This window comes from Cynara cardunculus (genome assembly GCF_001531365.2).
Source record: "Cynara cardunculus var. scolymus isolate 2C chromosome LG 7, CcrdV1, whole genome shotgun sequence".
NCBI lineage: Eukaryota > Viridiplantae > Streptophyta > Magnoliopsida > Asterales > Asteraceae > Cynara > Cynara cardunculus.
In genome coordinates, this window is record NC_037534.1 from 922,236 (window position 1) to 938,029 (window position 15,794).

General features: G+C 38.5%; 2 protein-coding genes across 3 annotated transcripts in view; one reads left to right on the top strand and one right to left on the bottom strand.

Moving 5' to 3' along the window:
* LOC112515626 (RNA exonuclease 4-like) overlaps nt 1-5,129 on the top strand; it is a 5,489-nt gene extending 360 nt beyond the window's left edge. Inside the window, exons 2-6 of the mRNA XM_025122531.1 lie at nt 1,547-1,677; nt 2,007-2,218; nt 2,916-3,122; nt 3,658-3,738; nt 4,525-5,129. Of these exons, the coding sequence (XP_024978299.1) occupies nt 1,547-1,677; nt 2,007-2,218; nt 2,916-3,122; nt 3,658-3,738; nt 4,525-4,768 (875 nt within the window). The 3' untranslated portion in view covers nt 4,769-5,129. The remainder of the gene's footprint in view (nt 1-1,546; nt 1,678-2,006; nt 2,219-2,915; nt 3,123-3,657; nt 3,739-4,524) is intronic.
* Nucleotides 5,130-6,185: 1,056 nt separating this feature from the next.
* On the bottom strand, nt 6,186-11,554 carry LOC112515055 (CASP-like protein 4A1). Of its 2 annotated transcripts, XM_025121667.1 has the most exons (4): nt 11,506-11,531; nt 10,820-11,394; nt 10,569-10,707; nt 6,186-6,620 (listed from the first exon to the last, which is right to left on the bottom strand). In XM_025121667.1, exons 1-4 carry the CDS (start codon nt 11,512-11,514, stop codon nt 6,426-6,428), a joined length of 918 nt encoding a protein of 305 aa, XP_024977435.1. In that variant the 5' UTR covers nt 11,515-11,531; the 3' UTR covers nt 6,186-6,425. The 2 variants fall into 2 exon arrangements, with proteins under 2 accessions (XP_024977435.1, XP_024977434.1); XM_025121666.1 differs by having other exon boundaries at nt 10,820-11,554.
* Between the last annotated feature and the right edge of the window lie 4,240 nt (nt 11,555-15,794).

Consider the following 15,794-nt stretch of genomic DNA (forward strand, 5'->3'; position numbering starts at 1 on the left):
CCACCTTCATCCGTCGATTTCATTGTTTAATCTTATGAATTTTTTTCATGAAATTGTTTAATCTTGTGAAATTGTTTCATATAATACTTTTTTTGATAAATTTGTTTCATATATGGTTGTGAAATTGTTTCATATAATACTTAATGAAACTGTTTCATGTAAATCTCTAAAATTAATGAAACTGTTTCATGTATTTTTGTAAAATTAAAATAATGAAGATGATAATATCTATGATTAACACTCTCCACAATAAAAATAATTAATCAACCTTTCATAATTACAAAAAAATAAACAAAATGAAAAATTATGATTGGTTGAATGAAGTTTGCATGGTTTGTACAAATTAAGTGGTTTGCATTTGATCGCTCCTATATATATATATATATAGAGAGAGAGAGAGAGAGAGAGATTTGGGAGACCAGAATGTTTTAGTGAGACCCGTGAGACCATTTTTTTCACAGTGTTTTGCTATTAGGTTTCAAGTGTAAAAAAAGTGGTGTGACGGTGTTTTTGTTGTGAAGATTCAGATTTTTTTTACCTTCACAGTGTTTTGTTGTGAAGTTTCAAATGTAAAAATGTTGTCTCACGGGTTTCCGAAAACAGTTTGGTCCCTCACGTGAACCCAACCCTATATATATACACATATTATACATATATATATGTATATATATATATATGAAGAATCGTGTGACAATAGAAGTTAAAGTGAGAAGTATAAGAAGGGTTTGGAGCCTTAATCACTTTTAATCTCAAAACAACTCAAGAATTACGTTTTATAAGGGAACTGATCTAGTGGTTCTTTTCAATTAGAACTGATCCAAGGGTGAAGATCCATTTTTACCCTTCTCACAGTAACTCGTATTCTCATCGAAACCCTATATATGTGTGTGTGTGTGTGTGAGAGAGAGAGATATAGGAAAATTCAATAGCAAACCAATTTCTGATTATGAACTAAGGGACAAAGGAGAGCATACACGTGTCTCTACTTGTTCCAGTTCATCATGAACAATGAGCATGAATGTTCTACAACATTCGGGATGAATGTTACACCATTCAATATTCTTGATGAATATCATGTGAAAGTCTGCATGTTGCGCGCTTTCCTTTGTCCCGCGGTTCACAATTGCAATTGAACCTGCTCCCCGTATTACTTTGTGTATGTGTGTGTGTATATATATATAGAAAGAGAGAGAGTCATGTTCATACAAGAACTGTATTCAAATAAGAGATAAGAAAACTGTCGAATCACGTATGATTTTACACTAAAAGTCGCAGCCAAAGTCGCACCCTTGTGTTGACTGTGGTGTAAAATCACATGTGGCTTTGCACGTGATTGGCCGTTTTAGTGTTCTTATTCGGTTATTATTCTCATTTGAACCACCCTCTATAAATATGTGTGTTTGGATTAGATAAAATTGCTTGAAAATGCAATGTACTTTGATCCAATTCTTAATATGGTTAACATATTTTGATCTAAATGTTTGACATATCATACATGAGATACCAAAATGAATGTTTTGAAATAATTACTTCATCGATTCCTCAGGACCATTGCCAAAGGCCGAATGTGAAAGGGTGTTTAGAGATCGTGGATGTACCATTTGCCTATCTATCGTTGGTAGCCCAAACGCTCTTAGAGTTCACCAAGATGGATGTCAACTAGTGCGCGGAAGTAACGTAAGACATTATTTCCTCAAAACTTAAAAACATTTGTCTTTGGATCTACGGGTAGGGTTCTCGTGAGACAAACTTGTTTTCATTAGACCCGTAAAACCAGTTGTGAAGGTACAAAAACACATTGGACATTCACAACAAAAACATTGTGAAGGTACCTTTATAGTATTTTTGTTGTGAAGGTTCAATATTTTTTTGGTCCTTCACAATGTTTAGTTGTGAAGATTTAGTGTTATTTTGTGGTCTCATAAGTCTCACGAAAACATGTTGGGCTCACATTATCCCTAGTGTTAGATCTATACACATACAATTTACATCCATCTACATTCCAGGGTGTTCTGCATCAATTTGCTAACTTAGGCATTCAAGACGACCTGAGAATCGATGATGGGAAAACACGAGCAGTTGCGCTTGCCGGCAAAATGGTTGGTGGTGGTAGCGATGGTTCGTTGGATCTTTGTGCACGAGTATGCATCATCGACGAATATGAGAACATACTATTTCATTCCTATGTCAAGCCACAACTTCCTGTTACAAACTACAGGTACGCATCTTTTCCTATAGGTTTCAAGGAGTACAAATCACATGTCACCTCCCTGTCCATCAATCAAACACTCGACATCTCATCACTCTACTGAAGAGTGAGAATAAGGGAAATTGACCAAAATAGCCGCTCCCTACAACCAACTTCACTTTTTTAGCATTTTTGGAACCAAATTCCCATTTTAGCCCGAGTCTGTTGCATAAAACCTGTTTTGAGATTATAAAAAAAGAAAGGAAGATCTTTATGCAAATGGGATCCTTACACAAAAATCTAAATCTTTATGCAAATTTGCGTAAAGAATTTATTCTCTCTTTTTTTAATCTGAAAATCGAGTTTACGCAAATGTCTTTTAGCTAAAATGAGAATTCAACTAAAAAAGTGGTTAAAAAGTGAATTTGAACGGGGAAATTAACTATTTACTGAATTTCCCTTAAATAAAGTAATCATATGTCAGGACTTGATTGATGGGACAAAAAGGGGACTTGGGGTCAAATGATTTGTATTCGTTTGAGGACCCGTAAGCATGGGTGCAACTAAATATATATATAGACTCAAATGAATAGTTATTAGAATGATCATCAGTTTTCATTTGTTGTGGTTTTCCCCTGAACCCGAGTATATATACATACACAACAAGTTTCCTCAAGAAACTCCCTTCATATAGCGTTATATAAGCAAGCCCGGAAAAAATTCCCAGGTACGAAACAACTGGCATTCGACCCGAATACCTCCGGGATGCAATGCCAGTGAGACAGGTTCAAAGAAAAATCCAAGATTTCTTATGCAATGGGGAACCGATATGGAAGATCCGCCCGAGAGGCGAGAGAGCGAGGATTCTTATAGGCCATGGTTTGGATCATGAGATGAAATGCTTGGAACTAGAGTATCCTCTTGTGAAAATAAGGCAAGTACCTTAATATCATCAACGGATATATAATTTAATTACTCCTTTTGTCCCAAAATAAATGTCTACAGTGAAAAGACGTACAATTTTAGAAATTTGTAATTATTACCCTTGAGGGAGGTTCATTTAAGAAACCGGGAACCATTATTTTTGTAAGCATTCATGATGAATAATATCATGAATACATATAAAGTATATTGTTCTCGGGTTTCTAAAATATTTAAGGTTCCTAAATGGACTTGTTCCTATGAAACTTTTTAATTAACTAAATGACAATTTCACCCTTAAATAACAGAACGAGTAATAAATTCTCCATCTCATAGTAAGGTTGGAATTAAAAATTTGACACTTGCTTTAAAAAATGGAGACTTATTTTGAGACAGTTGGAGTCACTGCTAGAAAACTGGATATTTCCGGCGGACAACAAAAAAATCAACCTCCGATGAGTGCCACCGGAAATCCGCCAGAAAAACGTCGTTATTTATATTCCGGCAAGGTCAAGAAATTAGCTTTAACTAACTTCATTATTTTACAGGGATACAGCAAAATATCCACCCTTAATGAAGACTAGCAAGCTCAGCAACTCACTCAAGCACCTTACGAAATCGTACCTCGGGTAATAGCCTTTAAAAGATTTTAATAAACCAAACAAAACGAGCCTAGTAAATCACAACAGGAGGTGGGGTGTCAGATATACGCAAAAATGATCCCTGCCCTAAAGAGTAAAACTGTTCTTTCCCTAAAGATCCCGACGAGTGCGAAGTGTGAGAAAGGAGAAAAACAAATACGCTAAACATTAAAAAGTTAGATACGAGTAGAAACAACACTACGAATAGAAAAATAAATAGAGAAGACAAATATGCTAAAAAAAATAGAGGTGTTCGTGGTCGGGTTTGGGCGGTTTAACCCCCCGACCCACACACCAAATTAAAATGGCGTTTTAGTAAATTTTCTGAACCGAACGGTTTGGCTGCAAATGACCAAACCGGTCAAACTAGACTATAAATAGAGGTCTAGTCTGACCGGTTTAGGCGGTTTGAGCCTACTATGGGATTTAAACTAAAAAAATAGAATTTCAACCGATATAACATTATTAAAAAAGCATTATACCAAATTATAAAAGAAACATCTATCTCTAAAAACTTCATGTCATGGACGGACTTCTTTTAACTGGGCCATAAAAGTTGAGCCTATAACATGAAAACTAAATATACACGTGTGTATATTGGCGGCCGGTTCAGCCCAAACCGCTCATAAAAACATTCAAACTACAAACTAGACCAGACCACTCAAATCGTCAAAAACGGTCCAATTTGACTTGCTTTCAAACTTTTTTTTGAGCACGCGTACGCTAAGTTTTGACAAAGATCCATAGCTTAACAACAAATCTCTTCTTTTACAGCTACGAGATTCAAAACGGGATACAAGATCCGTATGATGATTGTGTTGCAACGATGAGACTTTACAGAAGAATGCGATCCCAAGCTCATCAGAACTACGAGGACTATCCTCTCGCTACCGACTCTCAAAACAAGAACAACTTTGGTTCATGGAGGCAAGGGGAGCTTGAGAGGATGAGTCCTGAAGAACTAATGGCAATCTCAAGGTCTGATTACTATTGTTGGTGCTTAGATGGCAAAGAGTGAAGACAATGGCTAAATTGATTAGAGAAGTAAGTAATTATAAATGGAATAAGCATGGAGATTATGCATCTAGACATGGGATCACGCCACTACAGCAAAATGGTTTTATAGGACTTAGGTTTATAGGACCAAACTATAAAGTGTCATATCTAAAATCGTTATAATAGGTTTATAGGACGTTTTTAGGCGTTTTAACAAGCTTTTTAGGACGCTTGTAAAATAAAACATCTTATGCTATTTTAGACACTTTTGAGACGTGTCCTGTAAACCCATCTTTTTATAGGATATTTGTCTTTACAGAGCACTTTTTCAAATAGTGTCGTATAAAATAGTTAATACAACCACTTCATTTTAAGAGTATCCTAAAAACTTGTTAAAACGCCTACAAGCGTCTTATAAATTTATTGTAACCCTTTTAGATATGATGTTTTTTGGTTTGGTCCTATAAACTTAAGTCCGATAAAGTTTTTTTTAGGACACTTCTACATTTTAGGCGTCCTATAAAATCAATTTTGTTGTAGTGTATGAGACCGGTCTGTGTAATGAGACCACAAAATAAAACTGAACCTCACAAACGAACATTGTGAATGTACAAAAAAATGCAGAACCTTCAGAGAAAAAACACCGGCAAGTTTCGTTTTGGTACCTTCACAATGTTTGTTGTAAAGGTTCAGAGTGTTTTTGTGTCTTCACAGCTGGTCTCATTGGTCTCACAAGAACCCAAACCCTATGAATAATATGTGGTATATGCCTATAAGATCGGGCTTTCACTAAACGTGTAGCTACTGTTTCTTAAGAGTTGTAAGTGGTATGCTATGTACGTTGAATATGAATAAAAGCATCTTCATTTGCTAAAGAATGCTCCCTTACGAAGATGGTACAGGAGACACGTACGTTGGGCTAGACTTAGACCATTTCTCTTCAATATATGTTGGGACTTCCCTTCTCACCTAAAGGGCCTTTGTAAAGAGTAATCTGATGGAGTTCTACAAGTACTAAAATTTGCTAAAATCAAATCAAGTGCGGGTCAAACTATTTCTTAATAAGACTTCCGTCTAAGAATTTGAAGCTACACGATGAACAAATAACACACCATTTGCTTATAATCACAAGGGGACCTACATAGGGGCATACGGTGACTTTTGCCACCATTTCATGGTTACGTCGTAAAGGAAAAAATACGTCCCTGACCCAACTCCAACCCAATAGATGCGGTTTGGGCCAGTTCAGTACCAACTATGTGTCAGGTTACCTTGGATTGAATTTTTTGGGTTTTTCGGGTTGGGTTGGTCGGGTTTTTTAGCACCCATAACACTAACCTTACCTCTGGTTTAAGAGAAAGAACATCAGACTTTCAAGAAAAAAGTTAAAGATACAGAAAGCACAACTATTGGACGAAGAAAAAAAGGTGATTAAACCATGACTTAAAACTTCTATCGTCTATCCATAGATGTGCCGTGTGCATCACGCTTATATAAATATTCATTTAACAATCCATAGTCTAGGATTCGAGGTCGACCTCAAGAACACCATAAAAGCCTATTTAGTGGCATCATACAAATCTATGTACATGAAACAAGAACATATTGTTGCTTACAATGGTTTTTACAGCTCTTGTAAAGATCATATATCACAAAATTTAAGGAGTAATAATCGAGAATCAAGAAGATGTTGAAGCGTAAAGCAAATAACCTGAGATGACAGAGCTGAAGGCGAAGGCGACGAAAGCCACGAAACCCAAACCGACAGAAGCAGTAGCCAACTCCGGGAATTTGTCTGCACCCCAGTTTGACTTCCAGTCATCCACTCTGGTGGCGGCCGATGATCCCGATGATATTAGAAGGTATGTCAGCATCTGAAGTTTTACCAATTTTCACATGGAGTTTAGAACTAAAACCAAACGAACACAGTATTAATAGTGTTTATTTTCCCATGAATTGATCTGTATTCATTTAGCAAATATATATACAAAGTAATGGGCTATACCCAGTAACAAATACAATGATAAAATACAAGGCCTTGGGCCTAAGTCTAACTATAAACTCACGGTCACTGAAGTTGGTCTAACATCCCCCCACAGTTTGAGCRTGGTTGTAATGAACACTCAAACTGTTTCKAAAATCTATGAAGAGCGAAGTCGGTAAGCYTTTCGTAAAGATATCCGCGTACTGATACCGAGATGGAACATGAAGGACTTTCACTTGACCGACGGCAACTTTTTCTCGTACAAAATGGATGTCAAGTTCAACATGTTTAGTCCGTTGATGTTGAACTGGATTGTGTGCCAAGTAGGTGGCACTCACATTGTCGCAATAAATAATCGTCGCATATGGCACGTGGACATGTAGTTCCGTAAGAAGATTGCGTATCCAAGAAGTTTCGGCAACGGTGTTGGCTACTCCTCTGTATTCGGCTTCCGCGCTAGAATGAGAAACAGTGCGTTGCCGTTTCGATGACCAAGAAATGAGATTTTCTCCCAAGAAAACACAAAAACCGGTGGGCTTGAAATAAGAGAGTGCGAACAAAGTTATTTATTGTTCGAATCATTCTTTCGGATTTACCATTTTGTTGGGAAGTTTTCGGACACGAGAAACGAAGTTGGATGCCGTGTGATTGGAAGAGAGTTTGAACAACGGAGTTGTCAAATTCACCTCCATGATCACATTGGAAGGCTTTGATGGTCTTGTTAAATTGGGTTTTTACCATTACACGAAATTGTATTATTTTTGAAATTGCGTCGGTTTTTCGTTTTAAAGGATAAACCCAAAGATAATGCGTATAGTGGTCTAGAAACAAGATAGTATTTAAAACCAGAGACACTTGGAATAGGAGATGTCCACAAGTCCGAATGCACTAAATCAAACATGGAATTAACAATAGTTTTTGAATTGGAAAACGGAAGACACGAATTCTTGCCAAGTTGACATGCATGGCACATAGTTAACTTGACATGATTACAATTTATAAAACCACTAGAATTTAAAAGACGCAAAACTTCCGGTCCGGGATGACCGAGACGTTGATGCCACGTGTCCGGAGAGGAAGTGAGAAGTGCAACGGGTGGTRTAGAGATCTTGTGGACGGGATAYAAGTCACCGGTGCTGTCACATCGGAGGAGCAGGTGCTTGGTCTTGAGATCCTTCACAGAAAAGCCACAAGGATCAAATTCAATGGAACATTTGTTGTCCCGGGTGAACCGACGGACAGAAATTAGGTTTTTAATTATCTTGGGAGTGACAAGAACATGGTTAAGATGTAATGGACGGATGTAGGAAGGTATGTGAGCAGTGCCCGAATTGACCACGGGAATGGAGTTCCCGTCACCAACCATGATACATGAGTTAATGTTTTTATTAGAAATGGAAGTAAGGCTACCTGTATCCGCCGCGAGATGTGATGAGGCCCCGGTGTCCATGAACCAGTCACCATCGTTCGGTTCATTTAAGTTCATCGTAGCGAAAGCTTGTGGAAGCTGTGTTGGCATGGCAGAATCAGGGGTGGGCCAAGCCCACTCGGATGGCGTGGCAAGAAGAGCCGGCTGCTRCCCTTGTTGTTGAGAGATGGTGGCTGCTTGCTTCGGTTGAGGCCATGCCGCTGGATTTTGTGGCCACCAAGGGGGAGGAGCCCATGGATAGGTGGCCCACGGCGGTGGAGGACCCCATTGTGGCTGCTGCCGCTGCTGATGGTTGCCGGATCTGCCACCACGGCTGCCACGTCCACCGCGACTGTTGCGGTTTGACTGCTGCCGGCCACCACGTGTGGTATTGTTTCCCCGCTGAGAAGACTCGGAAGAGTAGAGAACGGTGCTTGGGGTAGGATTAGCTGGAGGAGGAACAGGGATTGGGCGAAAACGGGCAAGCCGAGACTCTTCCAAAAGCAACATCGATCGAGCTTCCAAGAATGTGGGAAGGGGTTTCTGATGACGGATAACCGTGGCAATGTGGTCGTATTTCTCGTTTAAACCGTTAACGAGATACATGACAAGGTTGCGGTCCGGTACGGGTTGCTCAATGTTTGAGAGGAGGTCATAAATGTTTTTGATTTTCTGACAATAGTCGGTGACTGAGAGATCACCAATAACAATGTTGCGGWGATCGGTGTCGAGTTGCATGGCCCGTGCGTCTTTGTTATCGCGGAATAGATTTTCCAGGGACCGCCAGATAGTTCGAGCGGTAGAGTCTCCTTTGATCACCATGGTGAGCAGTTGCTTACTGATGGTGCCATAGATCCAGAGAGTGACTAAGGAGTCGAGGCGACGCCAGTCATTATCYGGGGTAGTGGGGGGAGGGTCACGAATGTGACTGAGAACGCCGAAGCTGAAACAATGAGTTTCAAAGAGAATCCGCCAGGCATCGTAATTCAACTCTGTGAGRTCAAGAGTTAATGGTATGTATGCCTTAATATTCGTAATACCGAAAGGTTTTTCGGTAGAACTGGTTTGGTTTTGGGTTGTACCGGAAGTCGACATAGCAGAGGAATGAGGAGTGAAGAAGAAAAGGAGAGTAGGAAGGTCGCTGGAGAGCACAGGCTGCCGAAAGTTGGCTGCCGAAGGGAGGCGAAGAGGGGTTTCAAAATTCGAATTTTGAAACTAGGAGAGAAAGAAGGGAGGTTTGTTAGTACACTCTGATACCATAATAGTGTTTATTTTCCCATGAGTTGATCTGTATTCATTTAGCAAATATATATACAAAGTAATGGGCTATACCTAGTAACAAATACAATGATAAAATACAAGGCCTTGGGCCTAAGTCTAACTATAAACTCACGGTCACTGAAGTTGGTCTAACAAGTATATCCCCCCGAAGATGGGTTCTAGGTAACGTAAGATGTATGCAAAGCTAACACCAAAACAAAATAAAACTAACCTCCCACCCAAAGGTGGGGTCCGGGTAAGGTAATATGTATGCCGTTTAGAAACACCTCAGAAACATAGTTCAGGCAATGCACACCTCAGAAACATTGAATGGTGGAACTACAATGGTAGTTCTTGAGTAGTCGTTCATGAAACTGAACTCATTACCTCAAAATGCTGATAAAGTTGAAGTCTAGAATTAAGAGAAAACATGGAATATAACCATCGTAGAAACTCAAATCAAATTTACGGGTAAACCCCATATTTTGGTCATTGTGGTTTATGATTTTAACAATTAGATGGCAATGGTTTGATTCGAACAATTTTTCCTATTCTGTACCTATTCTAAGCGACAACGGATAGATCTTGTAATTATCGATGACGAGAATGCCAACTTGTCAAGTTATATTGAAATACATAAAAGAATGTCAGACCAAAATTCGTTTATTGGGTAAAAATGAGTGCAAATAAGAAGAATTGGACATTTGTTACACTCGTTAAGAAAAAATTATAGTTACACTAAAGTCTAAATAGAAACTTAAGCAAACTTCATTAAACTTTGATGCATTTTGCCCAAAGTAAAATAACCCACAATGATGAACCATTCACTCAAAGAACCATGAATGCGAAAATATGGGTTTTGCTTTGCTTCAAACGACTGAACTGATCTTTGGAATTAAGGTGAAAATGGCTTGTTTACAACAATTTAATTGATTCACTGTACAATGAGATTATGCATATGTGAATCTAGGAGCTTGTATTATGTATTATTAATCAAATGTTTACTCCTAAGCTAAGCTAAGTGCATATGCAATTGGTAAGCAACACAATTTTCTATCAAAAGGACAAAGGATTTTGAATTCTAATCACTCCAACGATTGCTGCTCAACCAAGTAAACTTGAATTGAAGGGGTTTATTCACAAAAAAGGGGATCAAATCCGAACACTTGCCTGATCCATGGCGAAATCAAAGTAGTACCGGAGAGTATGGCGTCTGTTGTAATGATTTCCGGTGGCCAATTGATATGCCAGATCAAATCCTTGTAGCACAGCGTATGCAAATCCGACCACATTCACTGCCATGGAGTACCTGCAGATCCGCCATGGTTATCAGAGATGGTTTTCATCGGGAAACATCTGGTTGTAATATGGAAATGTGATTGAAATAGGTTTAACGGTGGCCGGAGAAAAGAGAGAATCACCGGAACTCCTTGTAACGATAGAATGAGTCGAGAGCCCATCCCTGGCGCTTATCAGTGGCCATCACAGACAACGATACCAAACAGAAGAGCAATTCGAATATCCTAAACCCTAACGCTATCTTCTTCATCGAACCTTCTTTGTCCGTCCTCCTAACGCTCCCCACGGATGGCCTCCACCGCCTCCCTTGGCCGCCACCGCCTGTTTGAGCTTCCTCCACTGGCCTTCCAACGTATCCGTCTTTGGCGCCGTGATCCGTTTTCTTAATTGACATAGTCTCGTCTCGGACGTACCGGTTCACCGTCGGCACAGGCGCCGGCGACGTCACCCTAACTGCCGACAAATCCGGCAACGGATATAAAGGAGGCGATCCCTGCGAAGCTTCTACTCCTGCTTCTGACTCTGGCTCTACTTCATCCCTTTCTGGAGAAAATCCATGACTGAGAGATGACAGAGGCGACATGGTTGACAGCGGAGAATCTTCAGCTGATCTAGCCGGCGGAGAAGGCTGTGATCTCCGATCTCGAAGATGTCCGGAAGAAGAAATCGCCGGAGAATCAACATCAACTTGCCGTTTCTGTTTCAATTCTCTTTCCATCATGAAATTAAACGTTTCACTTCAATCAAATCGAGAGGATCTTGCCCAAATCTATCCAAAATTCGTACAACTACATGACAATCTACAAACCTGGTCCATTCCAGTAATCTTCGGCTTCGATTGGGCGCGTCATAACTTTTTGAGAGAAGAACCCAGATAATTTGCAGGGGGCCAAAATCTATGCTTGTTGAAAGAGTAAAGTTTCATGAGGTCCGAATTTACGCTTTACACCCTTCTCCTTATAAATAATTTACAAACTCAAAGGTTTCAACAAACTCTCTTCATTAACATTGTATTCAACGTTGTTTCGTTATCGACATGATTGGTTTTATTCGTTGATGTTTTGTCGATGACTCCAAGTTTGCATCGTAACAATGATTTCGTCAACCATCTTATCAGTGTCGTAGACTTCTGATGAACTGAAACTGATTCAAAAGATAAATTTTTGTTTGTTTTCACTTGGATTCTAATACGAGCCAAAAAAAAATTTTGGGTGACCACGAGTTTTCGAGATAGCTTATGTGCACCAACTAATCCCAAGACGATCATCTGCTTTGCAGATAGTCCGGAGTCACCGCATTTGAACCTCTGTGGCCACAAGGGGATTTTTATTCCTCTTCGGATTTGAACATGGGACCTCTAGACACTTTTAACTTTTGGAGCTTAAACTCAAACCAATCAGGCACCACCCTTGTGGTTCCAACTAATCCCTTTGCGACCATGGATGACATGGATTCATCGTGGGTGAACCTCCATAGCAACAAGTGCTTTGGCAGTGTGTAGATTCAAATCCGATGAAGATGGGATTTTCACTAAATCCCTCTAAATCTTAACCATGGCCAACATTGACCATGGCAATGATGATGAATTAGCGTCTTTGAGCCAACCATGTCGAGAAATTAAAAACGGTTGGACAAGTGTGGTTTTTCCTCAGTTCGTCGTTGAATCGTCTCTTCAAATACCATATTGATATGACGAGCATTGTGGAGGAAGTACATTGCGGTATCTTAGTGTAAGAGTGTAAGGTGGGTGACTCGGTGGGACTGGATTTAAAACTAATACAATTTCATAAAGAATTACCCTTTTCCTTTGAGACAATTTAGACTGAGTAGTGGAATCTTAAATGCAGATATATGCAACCGCTCCTGTTAAGTGTCTTGTGTGTCACTTACAGCCATTTCGGTTAATTGTTTTTCAAATAGGACTTCGGACCTAATTTTTTGTCCAACGGACCTAGTATTATAAATCCAAACCCTTCTTTCGGGTTTGACAACTTGTCATTGCCTACCCTATAAATGGGCCGAGCTTGCCCATAGGCTAATGTGCCTAAAAAGTGCAACTCTTAATTAACAAATATGAAGCCAAAAAGTAAAGGAAAAACATCAAATTAAAACTTTAAGCAGCTATTGACTTTATCCATTGTTGATCGATTAGGACTTTTGACATAAGGATGTTAACAAAGATAATGTAGAGCTTTTTGGGTTTTCAAGAAAAAACAAAGAGTCCCAACTCCATCATATAACTTTAATAATTTAATTTTAAAATATATTGATATAATTTTAATTAACGGTAAAAAATATTAATTATAAAACATAAACGGGCCGGACGAACCTGTCCATATTTGTTTTTACATTGTCATATCCGCCCATTAATTTTAACAAACAAAACCGGGTCTGTCTATTTTCTCGATAATGGTTGTCCAAACTCATATTTCTAGCAGGCCAGATAGGCTGAGTCTAATGGGTCGTCCTGTCCATGAACAACTCTAGTCAAGGGCATAAGTGGTTTTTATATTTCGTTCAAGGGGGGGGGGGGATATGACTTCATAAGAAGGTGTATTTTGTACACTGGACAAGGCAGAAAAAAAACAGAATATAAATCAATGTTCCACGTTTGGAAAGACTCTTATGTGGAACAACTGGATTCCACCTCTACCCCAGGGAACAAGGTAAAACAAACCTATATTTTACCAAAATTACCTAGAAAAATAAAACCTATTTTTTTAGACTGTTTAATTTTTTTAATTTTTAGAGACACTTATATCTTATTGTCCTCTTATCTGGTAAGAGGTAAACCAACATCTTATTTGCCTCTTATTGTTCTCGAAACCTTTAGCAATGATGTTTCTCAATCGATTTACCTTAATCGATCATTTATCTCAATTGATCATTACCACATTGATCCTCACGTCTCTCAATTGGTGCATTTTAATAGGATTTAAATGTGTCAAATACCGTTGATGACATATTTTCATTTAAATGAATGCCAATTACATGATTTGAATACAAATTTCTTAATGATGATGAATAAATATGTGAAATTATATAAATTTATCTATAAATTCAACATTATAATTTTTTAATCGGTAAAATAGACAATTTAAACAATAATCAGTTTACAAAAACAAACAGTCTTATTGATTCAAATTTCAGACTTCAGCACCACCTCTTATTAATCAGAAGTAAAATCATATTTCACACTTCAGTACCTCTTAAAAAACAAACGTCACTTAATGTTCGGTTACATTTACATATGAAATATTACCTGACAAAAAATAAAATATAAACACCTAAAAATATATATATAATAAACGAAGCTGAGATATGAAAAACCAATTTTTTTAACAAAAAGAAAATTATAATTAATTCTTAAAAAAAATATTTTATATATTTAAACCCGGAATAACTCAACCGGGTATGGGCCCATGGGTTTTTAACCCGTGAAGAATTTTGCCCGCCTCACCGTTAGGGTTTAAAGACGTTGATTTTGAACACAAGAAGCTCTGCGACTGTAACCAACAATGGCGTCCAGTTCAGGGAAACAGGTTTTTCAGCGAGTTAGGTCGTTCCTCGCCTCCAGTCGTAAACCTCAATTTCAATCCAATACAACTGGATTGTCACCGGAGTCTTCCAAAGCTTTCTCTAGCATCTCCGGTCGCCGGAACCCTCGCCTCTTATCCAGGTTCATTTCTACTGTCACACCTCTTTTATTCAATCTGTAAACAAAAAATATATACATTTGTATTCGAATTCAGCGATTTGATTATGCTATAACATGCTCAGTTATAGAATCCTATTTGAATTTATCATTAGGGTGACAATCTGGTTACGATCGGGTAATTTCAAGTCAATTTTTATACCTCTTCCGTTTCACCAACTAAAAGAATTTGACAGTATCGTCAAGCTTACCAACCACCTGAAAAACCCTACGATTTTGGAAGTTTGAACTGTGATTAAGTTACCAATTTAGGAATCGGAGTTTGGATTTAGTTATGTGGTGTTTGTATCATAGGTTTCCGGTGGAATTGGGTGGTATGCAGTCTCTGATGCCTCTTCATTCCGTAACCGCTTCAGCATTGCTTAACTCAATGTTGTCTTCCAAGGTTGGCCAGTGGAGTTCAATATCTGAAGGTGCATCTCCTGAACTTGTTTTTCTATTTCGAGTTGGAAATCATTTACTCAATTTATCGTGTTATTCCCCTTTTCTTTCAGCAATTCTATGTTATTATGTACTGTTATTCCACTTGGTTCATGTAGGTTCATAAGATGTATGCTCACTGGTTCCATGTTGATGTTAATTTATACTTTTTCTGTCCTAAAACAAGTGTCTACGTTTCTGTTTTAGTGTGTCATAAAATAAACGTCCACTGTTCAAAGTAAGGAGTTGTTTATCAAATGCTTACAGTCAAGGGTCACCATGTTTGCTTACCTTATTGGGTAACATTTCCGGTCATCAAAGTGGGTTGTTGGTAAGCGTTTATCAACCGGTAAGCGCTTACCAGATGAGAGTCACCACCTTCACTTACCGTGCAAGACTCTCGATCCTTGTCTTGCCTCTTACCAGGATGATTCTCGGTTCTTGCCATGCTCACCTGGGAAGGCAAGTGTCCTGGTAAGCACTTACCAGGTAAGCGCTTGGTAAACGGCTCCTAAATGCTTACTTTCCGATTCTACCCTTAATATGAGATGGATAAGTTCATTATGCCCTCCGTTATTAAGGATAAAATTGCATTTAGTTAATTAAAACGTGTAATAATTACAAACTTATATAACTTCTGTGTCATTTTTGTTGTGGACGTTTATTTTGGGACGGAGAGAGTATGATATATTATCGATGTGTGAAGTGTTGCAAAATTTTATGATCTTCCTGGTTGGTTTTGTGCTAATGTGCTCTAGTGTTGGTTTTGAATTCACATTAATCTTGACAATCCTTATAGTGTAAATAATCGATTAGTACCTTTTATGTGCAATTTTATGATAAAAATCGTTGTGCTCTCTCTTTAAGACCTTAACGGGCCCTGAGCATATGCAGTGTCTGCATTATATATTGTCCTTTAGGGTGCGTTTGGTACGTGGATCAGATTGGACGGAGGTTGCTGG